The 22,866-nt window shown below is 43.1% G+C and overlaps 1 protein-coding gene across 4 annotated transcripts in view; it reads right to left on the bottom strand.

Moving 5' to 3' along the window:
* CARMIL2 (capping protein regulator and myosin 1 linker 2) overlaps window positions 1-22,866 on the bottom strand; it is a 64,535-nt gene that overhangs the window by 1,376 nt on the left and 40,293 nt on the right. For all 4 annotated transcript variants that reach the window (XM_083626415.1, XM_083626413.1, XM_083626414.1 and 1 more), the window contains 10 exons: window positions 22,071-22,137; window positions 19,508-19,776; window positions 9,488-9,591; window positions 8,483-8,891; window positions 7,488-7,607; window positions 6,631-6,667; window positions 4,109-4,180; window positions 2,696-3,046; window positions 2,199-2,306; window positions 232-336 (listed from right to left, as the gene is read on the bottom strand). In XM_083626415.1, the coding sequence (XP_083482541.1) occupies window positions 232-336; window positions 2,199-2,306; window positions 2,696-3,046; window positions 4,109-4,180; window positions 6,631-6,667; window positions 7,488-7,607; window positions 8,483-8,891; window positions 9,488-9,591; window positions 19,508-19,776; window positions 22,071-22,137 (1,642 nt within the window). The remainder of the gene's footprint in view (window positions 1-231; window positions 337-2,198; window positions 2,307-2,695; window positions 3,047-4,108; window positions 4,181-6,630; window positions 6,668-7,487; window positions 7,608-8,482; window positions 8,892-9,487; window positions 9,592-19,507; window positions 19,777-22,070; window positions 22,138-22,866) is intronic.

Below are 22,866 nucleotides of genomic sequence, written 5' to 3'. Positions count from 1 at the left end.
CAACCATCTCTTAGATACTGCTGTCCAAAAAACAGGTGTACATGGGGTGGGGTTGGGTTATTGGCTCCTCTGTGGTAAGTGCTAGGTAATTATACCACTTGTGCCGCAATCAACAGAAGTTGAGTAATAAAGTTTGGAACCAACTTGGGAAGTTTTTATAGAAAAGTATTAAATCGTGTCTATGGGAGGAAAACACTGTATACTTTTTGGGGGAGGGGCGGCTGTCCTTACTTGGTGAGTCAGATGGTGTAGATGTCCCAGGCTCCAACAAGGACTTGGGCTTAATCTTCCATTTCACAATTGGGGAGCGCTGCAGACAAAGAGGAAGCTTTGCATCTGTAGGGAATAAAAGTCAGGTGAACATGTTAACCAGATTGAGAAAGAGGCCTGCTGCAGTTGAGATAGATAATGAGGCTGGCAGTTCTGTAAAATGTCACTAAGTACATTCTGTGTGTAATATTTAAGGATCACTGTACACAGTGCTCCAGCAGATGCTGTTCTGTTCTAGAGTTCTTGGCAGTGATATCCCACTTCTTGCCTCATGGCAGATGGGCTAAAGTCATATGTACATAGCAGTAGTTACAAACTGGCAGATGAGCACAGCTAATGGACAATGGCCTTCGGAGTTCAATTCCTTGGCTCCAAGTACAGTGGTACCTCTGGTTACGAACTTAAGGCGTTCCAGAGGTCTGTTCTTGAGGTGAAACCGTTCTTATCCTACAGTGCACAATTTCCATTCGCATCCTGGGACAAAGTTCGCAACCAGGAGCAGCTACTTCTGGGTTAGTGGAGTTCATAACGTGAAGTGTTTGTAACCAAAAGCATTCGTAACCAGAGGTACCACCGTAGATTTTTATTGGGATTCTTATTGCTTGTCAGTTTATGTTGTAGTAACACACTTCTGTCACAATCTTTTTATTCAAGAGAATCCATGAACCCCCAGTTTGGCATTTTCAGGATATGTGGCTAGTGGCAATTCCAATGGACATGTAAGCAGTGACTTGCCTATTATTTCTTCCAATACCTGCTTATATTCAAATCTCACACAGAGGCTTGGTGGTTTCTTTGTATCACAGTTCTGACATGCATAACCTCTTATCTTGTCCAATGATCTTTTATACTAATGAATGTTTCACTGACCTTTCTGATTGCCTTATTTATTTTCTCCCTTTTTAATATAGGGCCATTTGGGACTTTATGTCTGCACTATCTTATTGTTGACCCTTTTAATCAACATTCAGACTGTTGCAGATTACTCACACACCCCTCAGTTTATCTGTTGCCTACATGCCTTACACTTTCTTCTCCCCTATCCGTATTTTTAACCCCTCTCTATTTCATTTAACTTGTAATATATGATGAGACACAAGCTGGTGATAACCAATAAAAAGGATGGCAAATTTAAGCAAGGCTGGTGGTCCAGATTTTTTGGGGGGGCGGGGGGAATTATCTTAAAAGGTAATGTTACTCTTAGCTCCATAGCTCGACTCTTTCTCTTTCAGCCATGCACATTTAACACCATAGTCTCCCATCTTGGTCCATACCCTCTTCACAAACATTTTATGAAGCAACATCATATATGATTTCTCTCTCTCTCTCTCTCTCTCTCTCTCTCTCTCTCTCTGTGTGTGTGTGTGTGTGTGTGTGTGTGTGTGTGTAAAACTTACATTCTCCCCATCTGCTGACCAGCAACAGCCTGTCTCACTTAAGGAACACTCCAGGTCCCTGGTAATTTGATACATACCTGAGGCCCAGTGCCTATTTTAGTAAAAACTAACCCTTGCCTTCTGCTGACAGCATTTTGAGACTACTATCTAACCAGTTCCCCACACTTTGAAGTGTTGAAGACACTGTTCTACACAGTTGCCAAACCACCACAAAACCTAACACTGGTACCTTGTATATTAATTCACCTGACTTACTTTTACTTCTAAATAGGTGGCAGGGATGAAGGCCAATCTCACTGAATCAGTGCTTAGTGGAAGAAAAAGCAATATAAGTCTAAAACGTTGACAGTTGTTTCTTGTTAACAAATCCAAAATGAAATGAGACTGGGAGAAGGGGATTATCTGAAAAGCACCCCAGGGTGCATGGAAGCAGTGTTTTTGCTTCTTGCAAGAGCCACCTAGACAGTAAATTCATTCTTTAGATCATGATTTGCGCTCTGAAAGAATGCTGTGCTCTGCATGTTTACTTACGGTGCAGCTCTGCTGCACAGGCCTGGTCCCTGAGCTGTTCTTCGTGAACAGACATGGCCCTCCGGTTTGCCACAGGCTTCAGACGAGATTTGGGTTTGAGTTGATTGTCTGAAAGATAGAGGGTAGGGGTTATATGCTATTCAAGCAGGCCTTGACAAATTTCAGGCGTATTCTGGGAGCAGCCACACAGAAAGTAGGTTTTGCTGTTAAGCCATATCTCCTCCAGATTTGGCCAGGCTATCACTGGCAAGCTACAAGCTTTGGATTAATTAGCTACATCTCATGCAATGTTCCAAGAAATACAAGTTTGCTGAGACAACCAGATTACACTTTTCTTCTCCCTTGTTCCAAATGAATATTATAGCAAATTGAGACATAGAGAAAACTTGCTTCACTGTGCTCTGGCCTCTGGGATGTTGGCAGAGCAAGCAGCAAGAGTTTGGGAAGCAGGATTTCAATACTGGAGCCCCACTAGTACCGGAATCTACTGATCATACCTCCAGCAATCACGTTTACGTCAGCATATGAATTCTGTAGCTCGGCAAATGCTCGTCCTTCTCCAGCATTGCTAGTCCTCCGCACAGGAAGGGGGCCTGCTGTGCTTCTCCCAATCCTGGGCAAACTGCTGCTCCAGCTCTCTTTTGCTTTCTGCTCTCTTGGGCTGGCTGGCTCTTGTACGGCAAAAGCTCTTCTTGGCGAAGAGCTGAGTTCTGAACACTTGCCCTTGAGCTCTACATTTAGTTGCTTCCCAAGAGCTTTCCAGGATAGTCTCCCCTCACTGGATCCTCCACTGGGTTCTGTACCTGTTCTGCCAGCAGCATCAGCAGGACCTAGCCGCACGGAGGGATCTGCAATACAGCACCACATGCTATCAAGTGGACAGGCATTCACACCCCCACACCCCTCCCACTCTTACATGCTTGATCAGTTCTTCTGGGATGATTCTGCATCTCCAAATCATTTATTTATTCCCTCTTTCTACCATTATTATTACTTTTTTACATTTTCACCCTGTTCTTCCTTCACATTGCTCAGGGCAGCATACATGGCTCACCCTCTGATTTTATTCTCACAACAAGCCTTTGAGGTCGGTTATGGTGAGGTATATTGAGTAAGCTTGATGACCGTGTGGAAATTTGGACGACATTCTCTCTAATCCTAATACATTAAATGTCACTACACCACACTGGAACTCTATGGGCAAATGAATTCCTGACATAAACCCCCAAAGATACCCCAAGGGCCATATCTCCATGCAAAACCTGGAGGAACGTAAAGCAGTTTCATTCGGAACACTATTTTTTTTAAAAAAATTGTGATGTGGCCTACCCTAAGCAGTACAAAAATGCATTCTGTAGAAACTGTTTCAGTTCATCTCTGAGAAATCATTGCATGAAGCAGCTGTGCTTTTGCTTAGTTCGCATAGGACAAAAGTAACTTGAGCCTAATACAGAGAGGCTATAAACTAACGATCTGTTATTCCCCAGCCCACTGTGGGGCTGGGTCAAGAGTTTGTCCCATGACCTCTGATCTGTGTTCTTTGTGACTAAGGGCCAAACTAGACATGACATTAAATGTGTCTTTGTACTTATTGTGCATGGTTGTTGTTTTTAATGCAGAGAGCAGCCACTGAAAGGGTTTATCGTTATTGGGAACAGGGATGGGGGAGTTTAACCCTTTCTTGCCCCTCTGTGGTCCTGACAAACACTGTTATTCTGAAGCTGTTGTTTGCATTGGGAGGAAATCCCCCATTGTCCCATGCCTAGCTTTGGCCCTGAGCTCTATATGCAGATTGCCATGGCAAGTGTGTGAACAGTTGAAGAGACTGATCTGCTATAGCTAAAGAGTGAAAACTACAGTATTATAAAGCACCATGGGAAAGAAACTCACCAATCTCAAAGCACACCTACCTGTGGACATGGAGTGTGTGCGTGATTTCAAGGGGCAAGGAGGAGATTCCGCTGAACTGTCCACAATATCCCCTAGAAACCAAACAACCACATTCAAGAAGCAGGCCAAAAACAAGGTGTAGAATGTGCTTGTGGGCATGGATTACTACTGAAGGTCAAAGGGTTATTTATCCAAAGTGCAGCTAAACTTGTAAAAACCTAGATCCTGCTGAATGCAGCTGGAGGCTTATATGATATAATCCTTCCCTGCATGTAGAAAACTAACTAGAACTCTTCTGCTTGACATCTAGTTTTCTACATGTATGGGATTTTTTTGTATGGAGGAGAGTCTGAAGGCAACCGTAATGAAGCTAAGCAGGTTTAGGTCAGGTCAGTGCCAGGGTGAGATATAGCCTGGGAACCTCATGTATGTATTACTAAATTTTGATAACGGAAAAAGCAACATAAGAATGGCATAAATTCCACCAGTGTGAAGTGATAAAGCTCGTGCACAGGTTAACCACTTCACTGAGAACTAGATATCGAACACCATTGCAAGCTCATTATATGTTGCATATTATCTCAAGAGAATTAGTTCTCTGTATGTCAAGAGTTGCAACCTTTTTGGCTCCATGTGCCAGATTCCTTATCACAGGCCAAATTTGATATACGAGTGGGGTTAGTCACATGTCAAAATCCCTTGCACATCTTTAATTCCCAATCTTGGAGATTTAGAGCTTGGGGCAACTGGCAAAGTCCTTTAAACATTTGAGCAAGTGGGTGCCATAGGGAGGAGAAAGAAACCTGCATTAAACCTGCTCCTTTCTCCTACCCACCACCACCCTCTCAGATGTTTAAAGGGGTGGGAGAGAAGAAGCAAGCCTTTAAAAATCGGAGCAGGTAGTGGAGGGTGAGGGAGAGAAGAAATGAGCTTGTACAATGCATTCTTCTTTCCCGTCCTCCGTCACTGTCTGCTCTCTTGGATATTGAGAGAAGCACTCCCTTTCAGACATACCCCACACTTTGAAACTCCAATTTTGGGGGCTTAAACAGGAATGATGGCATGATTGAACAAAGCAGATTTACCCTCCGTTCATCAGCTGTTGAGTGGGAATTAAATCTTACTGCCTTGGCTACATGATCGTGTTTCCTGCTGGGAACAGTGCACCGCCAATGCAGGATTAAACCCTCTCCTGCCCATCATCAGATGGGCAGGTGGGTGTGGTTTGGAGAAAATAGCCTTGTGGGGTAAATGGGACCAAGTTTGGCCTGCAGGCCAGAGGTTCACCACCCCAGCAGTCAGGCTGTTGACACCTCTGCCAGCAGTATATCCTGCTGGCCCAGCTTGAAATTTGGGAGTCATGCTGTATATCTCACAAATCTTCACATCATTGTGGCAGGTTTGCTCTAGTTACTCACTTAGCATGAAAATACCTTGCTCTTGCTTGCAGAAAGATACCCCCATAGCTCATATTTGAGAAGATTGGAACCATTACATTATAAAATAGAATTTGAAACAGTGAGTTGATGCTAATATAAATCATTTGTCATTATGTGTAGCATGATCTCTTGCTCTCACTCCATCAGCAAAAGTAAGGCACCTATCCACACACCATAGACATAAAAGCACCACTCATATACTCTGTAAAGAATGAAACTTTACTGTCTCTTCCCACCACCTTCTTCTCTACTATCTCCCTACTTCTTTCCCCCCCTCAACCCCACATTGCTTATAACAAAAATGTCTCAAATTGACTGCAATTGATGTGTGAAAGACTCTACTATTTGAAAATAGAGACACTGAATGTATTCTTGTTATTTATGGAAAATCTTTTAATAAAAACATTTATAAAAAAAGGAATTGCAACATGTTGGTTCCCAACATGATCTTCCTGAATCAGTGAAAACAGCACTGTTGGCTGTAGCTAGCCTTCCTCAGATTTCCTAAGGTTTACAGAGAGCACTTCATTGAAGAAGCTGTAACAAACAAAGCAGTGGTATTGTTGGTTTTCCTTTAACAAAGAAAACAACAAGCAATGAGTGGGTGGAAAGATGCCATGGGCATGAGTTCTGTGTTTTCTCAGGAATATCTCACGTATTATTTCCCTTTCAAGTCCAGTAGATGTCATCAATGCTCAGTGCAGTCGGAAGGCAAGTGTTTGCAGTTTTCTCTGTGCTTCTCTTTCTAAACGGAGGCATTGAAATGCTTGCTGTTAAAACTGGATAGATTTCCAGGGGTCTCTTTTGTGTGCTCCTTAATTCCACACGCCCAAGGGGGCTTTGCACCTGTGATTTTCACACAGCAACCCATTTATGAAGCTAGGGGAGTTTCAAGAGCAGGTTTTTGATGTGGTGTAGTGATAGGAGCCCTAAGGTACTGGTTCTTGGGAGCACAGTACAGTATTTTGGATTCCAGGGTTGAGGCATCTAGAAATTTGAAACACTTTTCTTGTTCTACAGGAAGGACAAGGTATGGACTGCTCAAGCAATGTAACATAGTGAATAGTGGGAGCAGGGGAGAAGTAGAGTCAGCTGCTACTCACCATCAGAACCAGCTTTCTTAATCTCCCCATCTTTGCTCTGCAAAAGAATGCAAAGAAAAACTCTCAGGGGATAATGCTTTCTGGAAAACACTGTCTCTAGAGTAGCCTACATGAGAAAGGCAAGGAAAAGGAAATCCTACAACTTGGCAGGAAATGGAGAGGATCTCAGTTTGACTGAAGTAAGAATTAGGATGCTGTTGGGATAGGCCCCAGTGGATATGAGAAGGAGGGTGCCAGTAATGGACAGTTTACATGCAATTTTGTAATACTATTGTTCTCATGGGCAATGGAATATCCCACTACAATCACTTAAGTGTCCATCAGATACCAGGGATTGAACTGTATCTTGGAGATGGAATGGATTAAAAGGCAACACAATCTGGATTTTTGCCAAAAGAGAGGAACATCTATCCAGTAACTCCCACTACTGAAGAGACTCTGATGTGCATGAGCAAGCCCATTAAGCAACAAACAGCAGATCATTTGGGATGTGCATTTCTTTCCACAGAGACTACTTTTGTTGGCATTACAGACTCACGCTAACTATGCATCCTATGCAGGTTTACAAGTACATTCCACTGCGTTCAGTAGGGCTTACCCCCAGGTATGTGTGTACAGAATTGCAGCCTTAGTTATTTTTCCGTTTAAGGCAAAAATGGGCTGCAATTAAGTACAGTGTTTTATTTAAAATTAAACTAATCAAAGCAGGCAAAGAAAATAATCTGCTCAGAACACATTTCATTCCCTAGCTCTCATTACACTTTTAGCTTCTCCCAAAGGAGGCTGTCTGTTCCAAGCAATTCAAAAATCACTATTACTGCTAAAAGACCCACCACCAAAAGCAGCATTGTCCTCACCTGTTTCTTTTTACCTTCAGTGGATAACACCTTAGTGACACCAATCCGATGCAGCATGACATGGACACGTTGTTCAAAGGAGCTGGGCAGTTCCCCATCACTCTTCTCAAAAGGCCTCTTCTATAGGACAAAACACATGACAAATCTGGACTGCAATGCCACTTAGTACTTCAGCTGTGCGTCCTAGCTTGGCTGTGTTGCTAAACCTTACATTTTGTGTGAACCAGGGGTTAGGGTCCTTTCTGAGGTCCTTTATCTGGATACTGCCAGGACAGTCAGGCAAGCTAGCTTTATACCAGGTGCCTTGCACAAGCCACCATCTGCTCTTCACACTCACCCAAACAGTCCACTAGTTAGTAATAGAGTATCCAGTCCCTTTCCCACAGCTGAAATTTCAGTAAGATCCATCTTTCCACCCTCCAGCTATCATTGCTATGATGACAAAGAACTTGTACAGCTGCTTCTTGACAGTCATCTGTCTCACTGGGTTTGAGCAGGCAGGGGAGATAAAATAGACAACATCCCCCTGTATAACATCCCCCTTACTACGAAGTAGTCAACAACTATAGGATGCTTCCCTTTCTTGACACATGAACACAACTGGAAGCATGTGTTCTTTGAAGATATCTTGACAGACGGTCTGTGAACACCACCACAGAAAACTGCAGCTTATGCCTAGCTTTGTTAGGGATAAACCTGTTTTTTCTTCTCCCTAGCAAAGGGGCATGACCAGTCATCTCTATCATAGGACTCACCATCTTCCATCTTAGGGCTAAACTGAGTGTTCACATTCTTGACTTTAAAAGACCAGATTCATCACATGCAATGTTCCACAGACACGTAATGGAACAGTCTTGCTGAAACTAAGGTGGTCTGGATCTGGTCAGTGTATAAGAGACTGGGAATTCCATGTATGCCTCTTTGGGTTCCATGGTGGAAATAAGATATATTAATTAAATAAATACTGAGCCACACACGAGACAGAAAAGACTTACCTTCTCATGTCTCACACCAAGACCCTCTTCATCTTCGCCTGACAGAAGAATCAGGGACTGGGACTTCCCCTCCCTGGAGTATTTTGGCCTGGCCCTTCGAGCACTGTCTGGAGTTTGGCTTTGCTCCAGGTAACCTCTGCTCTCCAAAGCCAGCCCTCCTTCCTCAGACTTGCTTAGTGCTTTAGTTGGCTCGCTGGCTTTGCTGGGGGCCCTTAAAATGTCACTAAGCATCAGCTTCCTGCCCCTTGCTGCTGAGGGACTACCCTCGGGCTCTTTCTCTGGCCTGGAACCCCGGCTTGACTTCGGCTTCTTGAAGGCAAAGAAGTGTCCAATTTTCTTTTTCAAGGTCCGAGAACCAGATGGTGTTGTTGGCGTGGCTGCTGCCAGGCAGGATTCCAATGATGCAGGCCTGCAACCAGACAAGAAATAAGAATAGAATTACTTGAGGAGTTGCAGTCATATTGACATCTTGGAATCCTAGTGAATTTTTGTGAATAGGGCACCCCTGGTACAAATATGCCCACAATGAACTCAGTGTATTAAATGAAGGAAGAACCAGTCAGGTGCCAGCATAATTACCCACTCTGTGACAGAAAATGACAAATGCCTTGTCTGCACAGGTTGAAGATAGCAGTTTTGAATGTTCCCCAACATCAAAACAGAGAACCACAGGAAGTTAACTGCCAATACAATAGTGCCAGTGGAAGCTACTCTGCTTGGGAAAGCACTGGCTCCTTAAATAGCATTAGATAGCATTGCCACTCCATGTTAGGAAACAGCATTTGTGCCCCATTTCAGCACTGAGTGTATTCATCATGCGAAACAATCCAATTCTTCATGCAAAATTTGCCCAATAGTTCTGCCTGCTGCGAAAATTGTTAACAAATCTCATTAAACTTTTATCATGGGCTGGCTCCCTGATTTCTACCCCATGGTGCAGAAATGCCCCACCATCTAGTTATTGTTCACTGGTAACGACTGGGCTGAGGAAAACTCTTCACTTACTGTAAATGCTCATGAATCACCTTCTTTGTGAAAAACTCATCTAGCCCTTCATCCAGCCTAGCGATGCTTCTGTCTTCATCATTCTCACGCACAGGAGGCTGCACCTAGGAGAAAGTGCCACAGTCAGAGCGACAGGCAGGAGAAATAAGAAATGGGAGTATGAAATTGAAAAATAATCCACCACCATACAGGCCCTTTACTCTGTTCTCCTTGTTTACACTGCAGACTCAGAGGGTAGAAATCAGCTATTTTGTCTGGCCAGCTATTCAAGCAGCAAATACTGTTTGGGTCTAGAAAACTCAACTGAAACTTCACATCATATCACGTTGCACAAATATGATGAGGGCACATAAATCCTAGCATTGTTGTTAGTACTTGTACCATGTTACACAACAAATAGATGCAGTGAGGATGCACTCTTTCTTGCTTGTGAGGTTCTTGCCTCCTGGATATTCTCTGATATCTTTCTTTAGGATTTGTCTCCTCTACAGAAAAACCTGTGCTCAGGTATTTAACACTTGGATTTACAGTCACCTTCAGCTCATAAGCAGGCATGACTCAGCCATGGCAAACTCATCAGAAAACAAAGATTTTGCTCCCTGCTTTGGGCACCGTGCTGTCTGGCTGACCTTCTAAGAAACGCCAATTTGCAGTCTTGATTGTGATTCACCTTCCAAACATGGAAATCTTGCAACACAGTGGACAAAGTAGAGACAGAACATAATTCTTGGTAACCCCTAAACTGCCCCTCTTTCCATCATCACAGGTTACCAAGAGGCCTAGAAAGCCAAATGGGTGTGAGCATGGTGGGAAGCCACTAAACTGCCTCTCTTTCTGTGCTAGAGCAGGGTCCTTGCATCTTAGGTCCAACACTCCTCTAACTTTCTAGACCATGATTGTTGTGTACACCAGCAGTAAGGGCCAAACTTAATGCATGATGTCAGAATGAATTTCTAGACTGAATGTAAAAAAAGGAAAACAGAATTGTTTTCAAAACACGTTTAATAGAAGAACAGTTTACTGTATACTTTACATTTGGATAAAAAAATGATGGCAAGCACCAAGCGCAGGATTCTAATCAGAGGAGAATCCAGTTTTCTTTCAGAAGAAACAGAAAAAAACAGAAAGGATGATAAGGGCTGGTGTGCCAGTAGGAGGCATTGCCTCACATGACCTTTATCAGGCATGATGGCATCTTTTTCTTACCCAATAATATTGAACCTCACCACCTCTTCATCCAGTTCTGATTAACAGCCTTCAATATAATTTTGTTCCAGCTATACCAGTAAATCTTGTTTTTAGACATTTGTAAAATATAGAAAAACTATATAAGAAGGGTATTTTAATGCTGCCTTAGCATGACAGGTCCCAACTTTCTAGACCAGGGATAGACAAACTAAGGCCTGGGGGCTGGATGCGGCCCAATTGCCTTCTCAATCCGGCCCACAGACGGTCCGGGAATCAGTGTGTGTTTACATGAGTAGAATGTGTGCTTTTATTTAAAATGCATCTCTGGGTTATTTGCGGGGCATAGGAATTCGTTCATCCCCCCTCCCCAAAAAATATAGTCCGGCCCACCACATGGTCTGAGGGATGGTGGACCAGCCCATGGCTGAAAAAGGTTGCTGACCCCTGCTCTAGACACATTTATTATAGAATTGCGAAGCTCCTGGAAATGAGTGCAGCAGCAGCACATTTAACAATATAAGGGTTGAGTTATGTGCTGTGCACATACTTTAACAATCAGTCTCATTAAGCTACATAGAGATTCACACAACCCATATTCACAGCAGATGGAGTGGTTTCGAAATGAGGGGGATGGACTGTGGAAGCTTTCCAGGTACTTTTCCAATTTGTTGGTAGTGCTGGGAACAGTTTCGGAAGCACAATGTAAAGCTCATGTGTTTGGTCAAGGCGTGGGACTGGCAGATAGTTACTGAACAAATGGTGGTGGGTCTCTACAGTAAATAAATAAAAGTTTGTTTCAACCATAAACCATTACAAAAACAAAACAACTGATTAAAAAGTCACTTGTGGCAAAATGGACTCCATGTACATCTATATGGAAACACATAACTAATCCCCAGGACTACCGGTAAATACATGAGCCGAAATTTAGAGAATGTTAGTCCCACTGAAATCAATAAAACAAATTAGTTGCAACTGAATTTATGCTTCATTAATATTAGAGGGACTTTCCTGTAGAAGATGGAAATAGACATAAAGAAGACAGGTCTCTAAAAGTGACCATAGTGTATGACATAGAAATCCATATACATTTTTAGTTTTGCCCAGAACAGTGCAGACACCACCACTTTTTTATTATCTTGCCATTACTATTTCCAAACATCAAATCAGCTTTCCATAAATTTGACCAGTGTTCTCAACCTTTCAGCAACCCTGGAAGCAACCTCTGTCTTACAGATTGGATTATGGAGCTACAAAAGAGGTAATACAACATACCCTAAATGTAATCCAATCCTCACACTTTAAAACTGCAGATTATATATGCCACAGTAGGGTTGCAGAATATGCTATTGAAACCCAGATGGTATAAACTGAAATCTGAGAAGTATGAAGAAGGCATTTTAGAAACTTGGTTAATTCTCCAGCCCATGCTTTTATTTAAGCATTTAAAGTTCTTATTTAATCATCTAGAATCAAGCCAAAGGAAGCAACTCCTATTGGACATGAAAATACAATCTACTCCCAAATTCTGCTTTAGCTTCCTTGCTGCATGAACCCTTTAGCTAAAAAGGCTCTGATTTAGAACATGGTGTATGCTCAAAAAAATCAGAAAATCTTCTTCCTTACACACCTTTAGGATATAGAATAGAATCCAAGCAGGATATGTTCATGTGAGGAAAGCAGTCTCTCCAAGACTCCACACACAATGATGGATCCAGTTAATGACAGTAACTGTTGATCCTACACTTGGTTTTGGGAATGCACCTAGCAGGAGGTCTCCCCTGGTGGCAGTACATGAGTCTCAAGTTATCCTAGAACATTTGCCTCCCTCTTACATTCACAAGTCTGCAAGCCACACCCCCTTCAAGAGAAGAAACCCTGGAGTGTGGGACAGATTTTGAAGTGTTCACAATAAAGGAAGTTAATTATTTCTAAGTACTGTAATATCCTGCCAACCTAGCAGTTCGAAAGCATGAAGTGCAAGTAGATAAATAGGTACCTTTCTCTGGCGGAAAGGTAAATGGTGTTTCCGTGTGCTGCTCTGGTTTTGCCAGAAGCAGCTTAGTCTTGCTGGCCACATGACCCGGAAGCTGTACGCCGGCTCCCTCGGCCAATAAAGCGAGATGAGCACTGCAACCCCAGAGTCGGCCACGACTGGACCTAATGGTCAGGGGTCCCTTTACCTTTACCTTGACTGTAACATCAGGGCAAGTAATGGAAGCTACGTAGCAAGTGATAAATGAGGAGGCCTGTATATGTGCATTAGTAGTAGTAGTAGTAATAATAATAATAATAATAATAATAATAATAATAATAATAATTTGAACAATTGTAACCAACAGAATAAAAAAGCGATAAAATATCAAACATTAAAAACTTCCCTAAACAGGGAAGTACAAAGACTTGCAATTAGCATCAGCTTTTCATGGACAGTGGCCTAACCAGTGTTGGGGGGGAAACAAGCAGATAATAAGCCAAGGAAAGTGGGGAGTGAAAGACACAAGTAGATCACATGATACCACCACTACACAGTAGCTGAAGCCATCCTATGCTTCCCTGTGTCTACTCCTGGAAAGATAGTTACAGTGCTAGCTAAGCAAACCCACAGCTTGGCACACAATACAAGACATAAGGTCGGGTTAAGCATTACAGTAACTAAACTAAAGAATAGGGAGGGTCCTAGCAAAGCAGAGAGCCCTTCCTGTGTTGTTGTTATTTATGGGAATGGGTGTGATAAACCTGAAGATAAATATATATCTTCAGCATGGAGATTGCATCCATCTTCCTTCTTTGAAATAGGACCCTTTAAAATTCTCTATACAGAGGTTGTTCTCTCATTATAGAAAAAGAGAATAGTGGTCATGTTCCCTGATTAGGCACATCTGATCAATTGTAACCTGAAAAGCACAAGGACTTGAATACTGACTACTTCAGAATACATCAAGAGAGAACATGAAAATATAGACAAACACTCCTGTTAGAAAGTAAGAGCTGTACTTCAGTGGATAATAGAATTGTAGAGCTGGAAGGGACTCCAAGGGTCATCTACTCCAACCCCTGCAATGCATGAATCACAGCTAAAGAATGCTCGTTTGTGTGTGTGTGTGTGTGTGCGCGCGCGCACGCGCACGTGCGCATACACACATGTATAAATGCAATTGTGTGGGCCTACCTTTGTATCAGTACTGGCAGAAACATCAGGGTGCAGAACTCCAAATCATTTGGAACCCCAATATGTATCTGCAGAGGATGCTGGGGGATTTTTTTGTGGCCCTGGGAACACATATTTTAATGGTTTTTTTAAGGGAGGAAAGCAAACACAGGCTTTGGCTATTTTCCAAAGTTTAAAGCCAATTTGAGCCTCCCTGAAATTACACAACACACACTGGTCTACATTGAGGTTGTCTTCTGACTGGCTAGCCTAAAAGGGCTTCTTGGATTCTAAGATAGTTCATTTTAAAATTCCATTGTAATGCTGGGCTGTTTTAATTTGGCACACATTTTAGGAAATTAACATATGCAAGTGAACATTGTCTGCACTGGTGAGTTTTTGTGGCAGATTTAACAAGCTTAAGAACTATCTGAAATTGCAGCACTCCTGTTAACTAGAATGCTTGGATGTTTCCAGATGGGAATTTATTGTGGAATCGGTGCTACTCATGCACCCAAATTTACACAGCATGCACACAACATCATTATAAAATACTAGTCTGTACTTTTCCTTTCTACACATTTAATCCTGATTTTCCCTTACTGCTGATAAGTAAAAACAACCTGTTTCACATCAGCAGCCACTGCTGCTGCTGTGGAAGCTCGTTAGCACATTTTTGTGCTTTAGTTTGTCACATGTGTAGTGATGTTTTGGTGGGTGGTCTCTTATCACCACATCCTTTCTGACATTTACTCCTCTCACTTGAGCACAACCTAGCCCTTTTGTTTCTAGTGGTCCAAATGATATGAGTGTTTCTACTGATTATTGCATATAGAAGGCATATCCAAAATGTAAACAGCCTGGTTTGGAGGAAATGTCTCTACAAAGAACCTTGGAAACCTTAATTGCAGTACATTTGCTGGGCTTAACAAAAAAAAAAATACAGCAATCTTGGGATCTCTGTATAACCCTTCAACAAAAGAAGGGGAAAAATCAAGCGAAGGGCAGCCAGGGAAGAATATCTGATTATTTCAGGCCTTCCTGAAGCAATGTCAGTGAATTCTATACCAAATAGTTATGCCAGGCATAGGCAAACTCGGCCCTCCAGATGTTTTTAGACTACAATTCCCATCATCCCCGACCACTGGTCCTGTTAGCTAAGGATGATGGGAGTTGTAGTCCCAAAACATCTGGAGGGCCGAGTTTGCCTATGCCTGGGTTATGCTGTTCCCCATGTCATTTAAATGGCAGGGATTCAATGGATTCAAACTAGTAAAAAAAAACACTACTGTAGTGGCGGGAATTCTGCAGTCTCTGGGCCTAATTAGGTCCACCAGGCCAAATTTGGCCACCACAACGTATTTGCTGGGCTAGGCTCACCTATCACTCATCTGATGTCATATGACATCATGCATCACACAGGTAAAGCTGCAGCTGAAAAGGAACAATCAGGAGCCTTTGAGGGCATTATCAAAGGTACCGGTAACTGACAGGTGAGCAGAGCCACCTACCTGTCAATGTAGCCTAAAAAGGTTGGCCACTTTTGAATCTGTCCCTCTGTGCAAAAGTGGTTCCCCACTCCTGTCCAACGACCTCAAAGGCCTAAATCCAGTAGGTCACATAACCACCACACATCTCACAGTGCTTCCACTCATAGGAAATAGTCGTTTCCAGCAGTGGCTGCGCAATACATTTTTATGGGACAAATTTGCCCTGCACAACCCATAGGTGAGATGTAAGCAATTGGGGCAACCTATAGGTATCATTCACTCTCCTGCCTGCACTCTCACTAATTAATATGCATGTATGTACATATCTGGAATGATTTGGGTTATATGGGCACACATGGAAATATAAACATGTAATGGTGCAAACATGCCTGAGAGTTTTTGGTTTCTCAGAAGTAGGGATGGAGGAGAAATTTGATTCACTTTGCATTCAAAGATGAATCTACCTAATTTGCACTTTCTTAAACAACATTTGACCCAAAACACGACCATCCTTCAAAATTTACACTTCTTTGAACTTTGCAGTGCAGTTCTCCAGCCAAGTAATGTGTGTAAAAATACATATACTAGAATACAGCCTGCGTTAAAATGCACATATTAGTGAAAATAACATACAAAATGTACTATATTACAGAAAATTAAAAACATAAAACAGCCCTGCAGGATCAGGCCATAGGTCCATCTAGACCAGCATCCTGTTCTTACAGTGGCTAACCAAATTCCAGTGGGAAACCTGCCAGCAGCACCCAAGCGCAAGAGCACTCTCCCCACCTGCAGTTTTCAGCAACTGGTACTCAGAAGCATTGCTGCCTCCAACCACGGAGGCAGAGCCTAGCCATTCTGGCTAGCAGCCATTGATAGCCTCATCCTCCATGACTTTGTCCAATCCCTTTTTCAAGCCATCCAAGTTGGTGGCCATCACTGCCTCCTATGGGGGCGAGTCCCATAGTTTAATTGTGTACGGTATTTTGATTTGGAAAATTGTGTATATTAGGGAAACCTGCATACAATTGTTTATATTAAAATAAATTTATACTAAAATGAATTTTCATGAGAACTTTAAAAAAGAGATATTATGAACTGATGTACAAATGTGAAGAACTGAAAAGATTAAGAAATGGAGGAAACTCAAAATATTCAGCTTCGCCCATTCATACTTAGAGGTACATGGTCCTGTTTCAAAAGACATTGAGACAAAGAAAATAAGGAATGCCTATGATGGCTCAAATAAAGGGTCCATGTAGTCTAGCATTCCCAGTGCCCTTGAGAAGCCCTATAGAAATAAGTCATCCCCTGTTGCTTGCTCCCAGCATCTCAGAGTCATTAGGTATACCCAGGGCTGGCATCACTGAGCAACAGCCAAAGCCCACAACCCAGCAGGAGGACCAGTGCTAACTTCCAGAGCACTCTGCTCTCGCTCCTTCTCCTTGCTGCTGTTGTCTGTTTACCTAACCCCCTCCAAGCATGCAAGCCGTAACAAGACATTGAAGCAGAGGACAGACTGCAGTGGCAAGGGGTTGGACCAGATTACTTTTAAGGTCCCTTCCATCTCTCTGATTCCAACATCAGAGATTCCAACATGAGAAACAGCGGCAGCCTCCACTGCCCTTTTTGGGGATGGGGGAGTGGTATGAATTTAGGCCATAGGGAGAACACCAAGTGAATCTGAAACAGTGATAATGGCAATGGAGGAAGCCCTGAGGACTTCTTGCCCACCCCAAATCTGTTGCTAACACTGGATATGATGCCTCTAAAATATGGAGGTCCCATTGAGCTGCTAGGGTGAATAATTTTTCATAAATCTATCCTCCATTAATTTGACCAAACCTTTTTAAAGACATCTGTGCTAGATGCCATTCAGCATCTCCTGGGGTCACAAATTCCATACATTAAGCTTGTGTTTTATGAAGTGTACTTTCTTTGATCAGTCTTGAAATTATGGTGCCATCTCAACTTAACTGAATGGTCCTAGGTTCAAGTCTCAATTGTTGCTTCTAGTATTGGGAGTAAGAGACCATAGGCAATAAATAGCTAAACTCTCCCCACTCCTTCACTTCAGCGTAGTCTGAGGGTAAGAGCCTGATTTAAAAGAAGTTCCTAGTCAGATGTAGGAAATGTTGTCCGCAGCACAAAAATAAGCGGTCAGGCATCTCATACATTTGTGTGAATGTACAAACACATCTTTATTATATAACAGTAGCATTATAGAGTAGCAAAAGTTATATGCCAAAACATCTTTGGTTCCAATCTTAGCCATGCAAAGCCATTGGATTGCCTTAGACAAGTCACAAGTTCTCAGGCTCATGCAACCCAATGCCATCTTCAAACAATGTGGGGATTAATATTAATACCATGGGCCTACCTTACAGGACTATTGCAAGCATGTCTAGGTTAATGTATGAGAAGCAGTTTTAGTATTCAATGAGAATATCCGGGGTGGCTAAATCAGGGAGCAGGAGGCAGGCAGGAAAGGGTCCCTTCTCTATTCTTGCAGAAAGTACTGTTATGAGAGTAGTTAAAATAGCAGAGGCTCTTTGGTGTGCTTTTTCTGAACCCATTTCTCCCATCACTTCTGGGATGGAAGAAACCTGTGGCCTTCAGGCACTGAAGTGATCATGGGAGTCAATTCATTGCAATGAAACAAGAAAGTATTGTGTATTAGTTAGCATGTCAGACCAAGACCTGAGAGACCAGGGTTTAAATCCCCACTTAGCCATAAAGCTCCCAGGATGACACTGAACCAATCACCAACTCTCAGTCTAACCTATCTCACAGGGTTGTTGTGAGTATAAATTATGGAGGAGAACTACATGCACTTTCTTGGGCTCCTTGGAGGAAAGGTAAGTTATAAATGTAATAATATCATGCAGGGCCTCACTTGCCAATGTGAACAGAGGGACCTGTAAATGCAGCAGGGCTAACTTACCACATTTTGAAGCAAGTGAAGTAACACAAATTTTAATCTAAAAAGGAAGGCCCACATTTAAGTCCAGGGTCTAATTAAATGACTGCACTACTGCCTTCACCCTCCTCCTGCAATTTCTTGTGGGTGTCCAATTGAATAAATACTAATTATCAGACAGCGAGTTCACAATTCACTATTCATCACTGCTTAGTTCAACCCACATTCTGAACTTTTCCAAGTATGTGGTAACCATACACATACACACTTTGGGTACGCTTCACCCTAAAAAAAAAGTAGTGGTAGGAAACAGCCCTCAGCCCCAGTGGCTCAAGGCAACATGCGATGAAGAAACATGTGTTACCTTTGCAGGGACGCCAAACTCCACTCTCCATCTTACATCTTCCGAGGCATCACTTGCATTGCTATATTCATAATCTGGATTCACATATCACTCAAAGAATGCATTTCTCTTTCTCACACACCCCTCTGTTAAACACAGATTTCTAGTTCTCTAATATATATAGCTTGGGCTGCACCACAAAGTTTTTGTTTTTTGTTTTTACTCTCAGCTGTAGTCAAAGGGTTAATTTATAATTCTATAAATGGACCATTTTCTGCTAAAAAGACATCTCGTGGTACAAGCCTTCCCTTCCCTTATTCTCCTTCACCTGGGAAAACATACCAGGTCAATGCCCAAAATGTTCAAAGAGCAAAGGCCTTACTTAGCTGTTTATATATTCTAAGGATCTAGTGGCATAATCCATGCTAACAGTTCCAAAAATAATCCACATTTTTTCAGAAAGAGACAGTAGATTGTCCATGCAGCAGTATAAGTTTGTTCTTCCATAAATGTTTGAATAAACATAGCACTCAAAAGTGAGTGAGTGCATGCAGATGGTTGCCACAGAATCCAGATTGCAGGAGTGGGCAGTGCTACAATTTCCCCTACCTTGCAAAACCCAAGAAATAAACACAAGCAGCCAAGATCTGCTTCCAGACCCCCAAATGCTGCATATACTCATATATAAACAACCTTGTCCTCTACGCAGCAGTGGCCAGTGCCCAGCTGACAAGCGCATAATCAAACAGCTGCTGTTCTACTCATTTCATCTTCCAGGGCTGCAATAAACACCCGTAAGGCATTTGCCCATCTCTCTCTCTCTCTCTTCCTCTCTCTCCACACACACACACACACACACACACACACACACACGCCTTGTGCATCTGCAAAAGCAATTAGAGATTTAAAAAAGCAAGAGGAGTCTTACATTTGGCTTGCTGGGGGGCTGCCTGTTCCTGCGGTTGGGCCTGGGCCTGTCTCGGGTATAATGCTCCAATTTCTCTCCTGCAGTCGGCAGGTCCATAAGGGATTGTGCGGATGCAGGCTCTGTGCAAGGAAGCAGCCTGCTCCCAGCTTCAGCATCCTTTGTGGAGGCAGGGCGTGACTTCACGGAGGCACGGCTGAGTGACAGCTCAGCCTGGGGAGCCCCAATCTTGTTATCTTCTGCCTCTACCTTAAAATCGAGTTCCGATAGACCTGAAAGAGAGAAGTCGGAGGAGGTGGGGGGAGGGGGGAGGGGGAGGAATCCTTGGAGTTGCCAGGCGGACAGCAGGCTGCCACTATGCAGCACAGCAACGTCTCCTGTCACACAGGCAGATTTGTTACATATCAGGCGACTAAACTGACAAGGCAGACTTGGCTACTGCTAATGGGCTCGGGGCTTTGTGCACCAATGGGAAAAGCCTGCCTTGCCTCAGGAAGGATGAGGAGGAGCAGCTAGTGCATCCCCTGGCTGAGACTGATTTCCTGGCTAGCTCACGCTTTGAGGAATAGAAGCTGGAGCAGCTACAGATTTATTTTCTTTTCCAAAGACAACTAGGAGTGGGTGGTTCTGTACAAAGCCAGGTCGTGTCTCCTCTCCCCCACCCCCTTTTCTTTTCATTTTGAGTGAAGCAAGGATTCCCACTTTTCAGAGGTTGCCAAAGTCCCCTTTGCAAACAACCTAAGCCAACTGTGCTGTGACTTCCTGAAGCCAGCCAGCCACCCACTCGCATGTGAACAGGAGACAACCCCAGTACAGTGGTACCTCGGGTTAAGTACTTAATTCGTTCCGGAGGTCTGTACTTAACCTGAAACTGTTCTTAACCTGAAGCACCACTTTAGCTAATGGGGCCTCCTGCTGCTGCCGTGCCGCCGGAGCCTGATTTCTGTTCTTATCCTGAAGCAAAGTTCTTAAACTGAAGCACTATTTCTGGGTTAGCAGAGTCTGTAACCTGAAGCATATGTAATCCGAGGTACCACTGTATTTCCAAGCTTCTGTATTGTCCCATATTCCTGCTCCCCCACTTAACCATTACTGCTGCTGCTATCCAGCAACTGGACACATGATGAAATCCACATTTCTCCTGTCGTCCTTCTTGCTGCCCCCTCTGCTACAGTCAGCAGACTACATTTGCCTTGCTGCCACCCACACCTCGTAGGGCCTTAGCAAGCTGCCTTATACCTACCCAGGTTTGACTATTTGTCCATCTAGCCTAGTATTGTCTACTGTAACTGGCAATGGCTCTCCAGGGCTTCAGACTGGTCTTTTGCAATAGGTTTTTAAACCGGAGATGCCAGGAACTGAACCTGGTAGTGGTATTATTCTTATTCTTATTATTATTATTTAAAAATGTACACCACCCTTCATTCGAAGATCCCAGAGCCGTTCACAATAGAAAAATGCAAGTATGGGATCTATCAATTTGCCATTGTCTCTTCATTCTCCCTACCTTCCTAGACTGGCTGAAGGAGGAGAAGGAAAGCACATGCAAGACCTATATAACTCAAGGAGAGATAGGGGATTCTGGCCATCTAAAATTTAAGAGCGCTGGTGACTTTGCATCATTTATTCCGAACATAAGATGTAGGAACCACTCCTGTACAAAGATCAACCATTTTAGGCTGGGTTGTGCAATGCTACAACCAGAGTATAAAGTTGTGATAGGCAGAGCCACTCTAAGACATTTTGCTGCTTGAGGCAAAGGACAAGATGGTGCTTCCCATGACATGGATGGAAGCCAACTGGAGTGGCAGTCAAATCTAGCTTCCACAAAAATGACCAGACATCATCCTCCACTGTAACCAAGGGCAGCAGGGTAGCTCAGAGATGGGAGTGAGGGAGCACAGGCTATGTGGTGCACACACAGCTCTGCCATTCAATATCTCACCACCATTCTTTCAGTAATTTGCTGCCTACTCCCCAGCTCCACTGGAGGTTGCTGCCCCACTTTGCCTAATGGTAAGTCTGGCTCTGGTGATAGGAAAGCAATCTTCCATGGAGATGTGCCAATGTATAAACTTGCCCTGAAATTGACGTATACAGGAATTACGGTAAGTCACTTGGGCCAAAATTAAGACGTACTTGGTCATGCTAAAGCCCCAATGAAATCAACAGGATGAGTTTGTTGTGCCTAATGTATATCCATTAATTTCAATGAGTTTTTAGTGCTGCAATCCTAAGCCACAGAAGCAAGGCCTATTGTATTCATTTGGGCTTACTTCCATCTTAGTGGAGTTAGAGTTACTGCCTAATCATCTCTGAGATTTAGGTCATTATGCATTTGGGGCATTTCACACAAAGGTTGCCACCAATTGCGTACCAAACGGGCCAAAGCCACTCTCAACTCTCCATTGAGTGTCCATATATGATTGTATGTGTTTTCAAACTCATGCTTGTCACATAAATACTTACAAAAAATAAACCCTTTGGCATTCACCTAAACTGTTTCCCAGCTAAGTGGATTTTAGAAAAGGTGCTCATTCATACCAACACATATAATAAGCTTTACCATTTAGTCCAAGAGTTGGGAGAATGCTTGTGGAACAGCTGTGCTTCCACTGGGCAGCCATCTTGTACTGTGAAGAGAGGAAACGATACTTTAAAAACCAACTGTACTGTTGCACTGGCTGCCAGTATGCTACCAGGCCAGGTTTAAGGTCTTGCTGATGGTATATAAAATCCCAAACAACTTAGAAACAGCCTATTTGAGTGACAGTCTTATTCTCTATGTACCTGCCCTGTCACTGTAGCCTGCTTTTAAAATATTTTTTTATTAAGGATTTTCTTGGTTTACAAAAGTACATGCATTGTCTCTTTTCAGGTCATAGAATCGTTTCTACTGACCAGTTACATTCAGTGTGAGACACTGTTGTACAGGCTGGGGGAAAAGAGAAGGGGAGGGGGGGAGAGGAGGGGGGGTAAACTTACATTATTTTGCTTAGTGGGGGGAGCTTTGTGTCAGTGTCACTTGGGTAGGGTTTTTTCTGTTCATTTATTATATTTCCTTGGTAATGTGTGACGTTGGGGGGACACTGCAGTCTTCTTAAGAAGCACGTTTTACCCTGTTACATATTCCTGAGGTCTGATCCATGAACCCCTGCAGCTAGGCCCTTTGCACTTACTTTGTGGAATTCCTAGCCTCTGGCCATCTAAGAAGAGCTTACAGTGCATACAGTGATAGATGCTTGCTTAAAACTTTCTTACACACACAAGCTTACTCTGTAGAGCAGGGGTCAGCAACCTTTTTCAGCCGTGGGCTGGTCCACCGTCGCTCAGACCTTGTGGTGGGCTGGACTATATATATT

This window comes from Podarcis filfolensis (genome assembly GCF_964270895.1).
Source record: "Podarcis filfolensis genome assembly, chromosome: 8".
Taxonomy (NCBI): Eukaryota; Metazoa; Chordata; class Lepidosauria; order Squamata; family Lacertidae; genus Podarcis; species Podarcis filfolensis.
The sequence above is the reverse complement of the archived record's forward strand: the minus strand, read 5'-3'. Positions and strand labels throughout refer to the sequence as shown.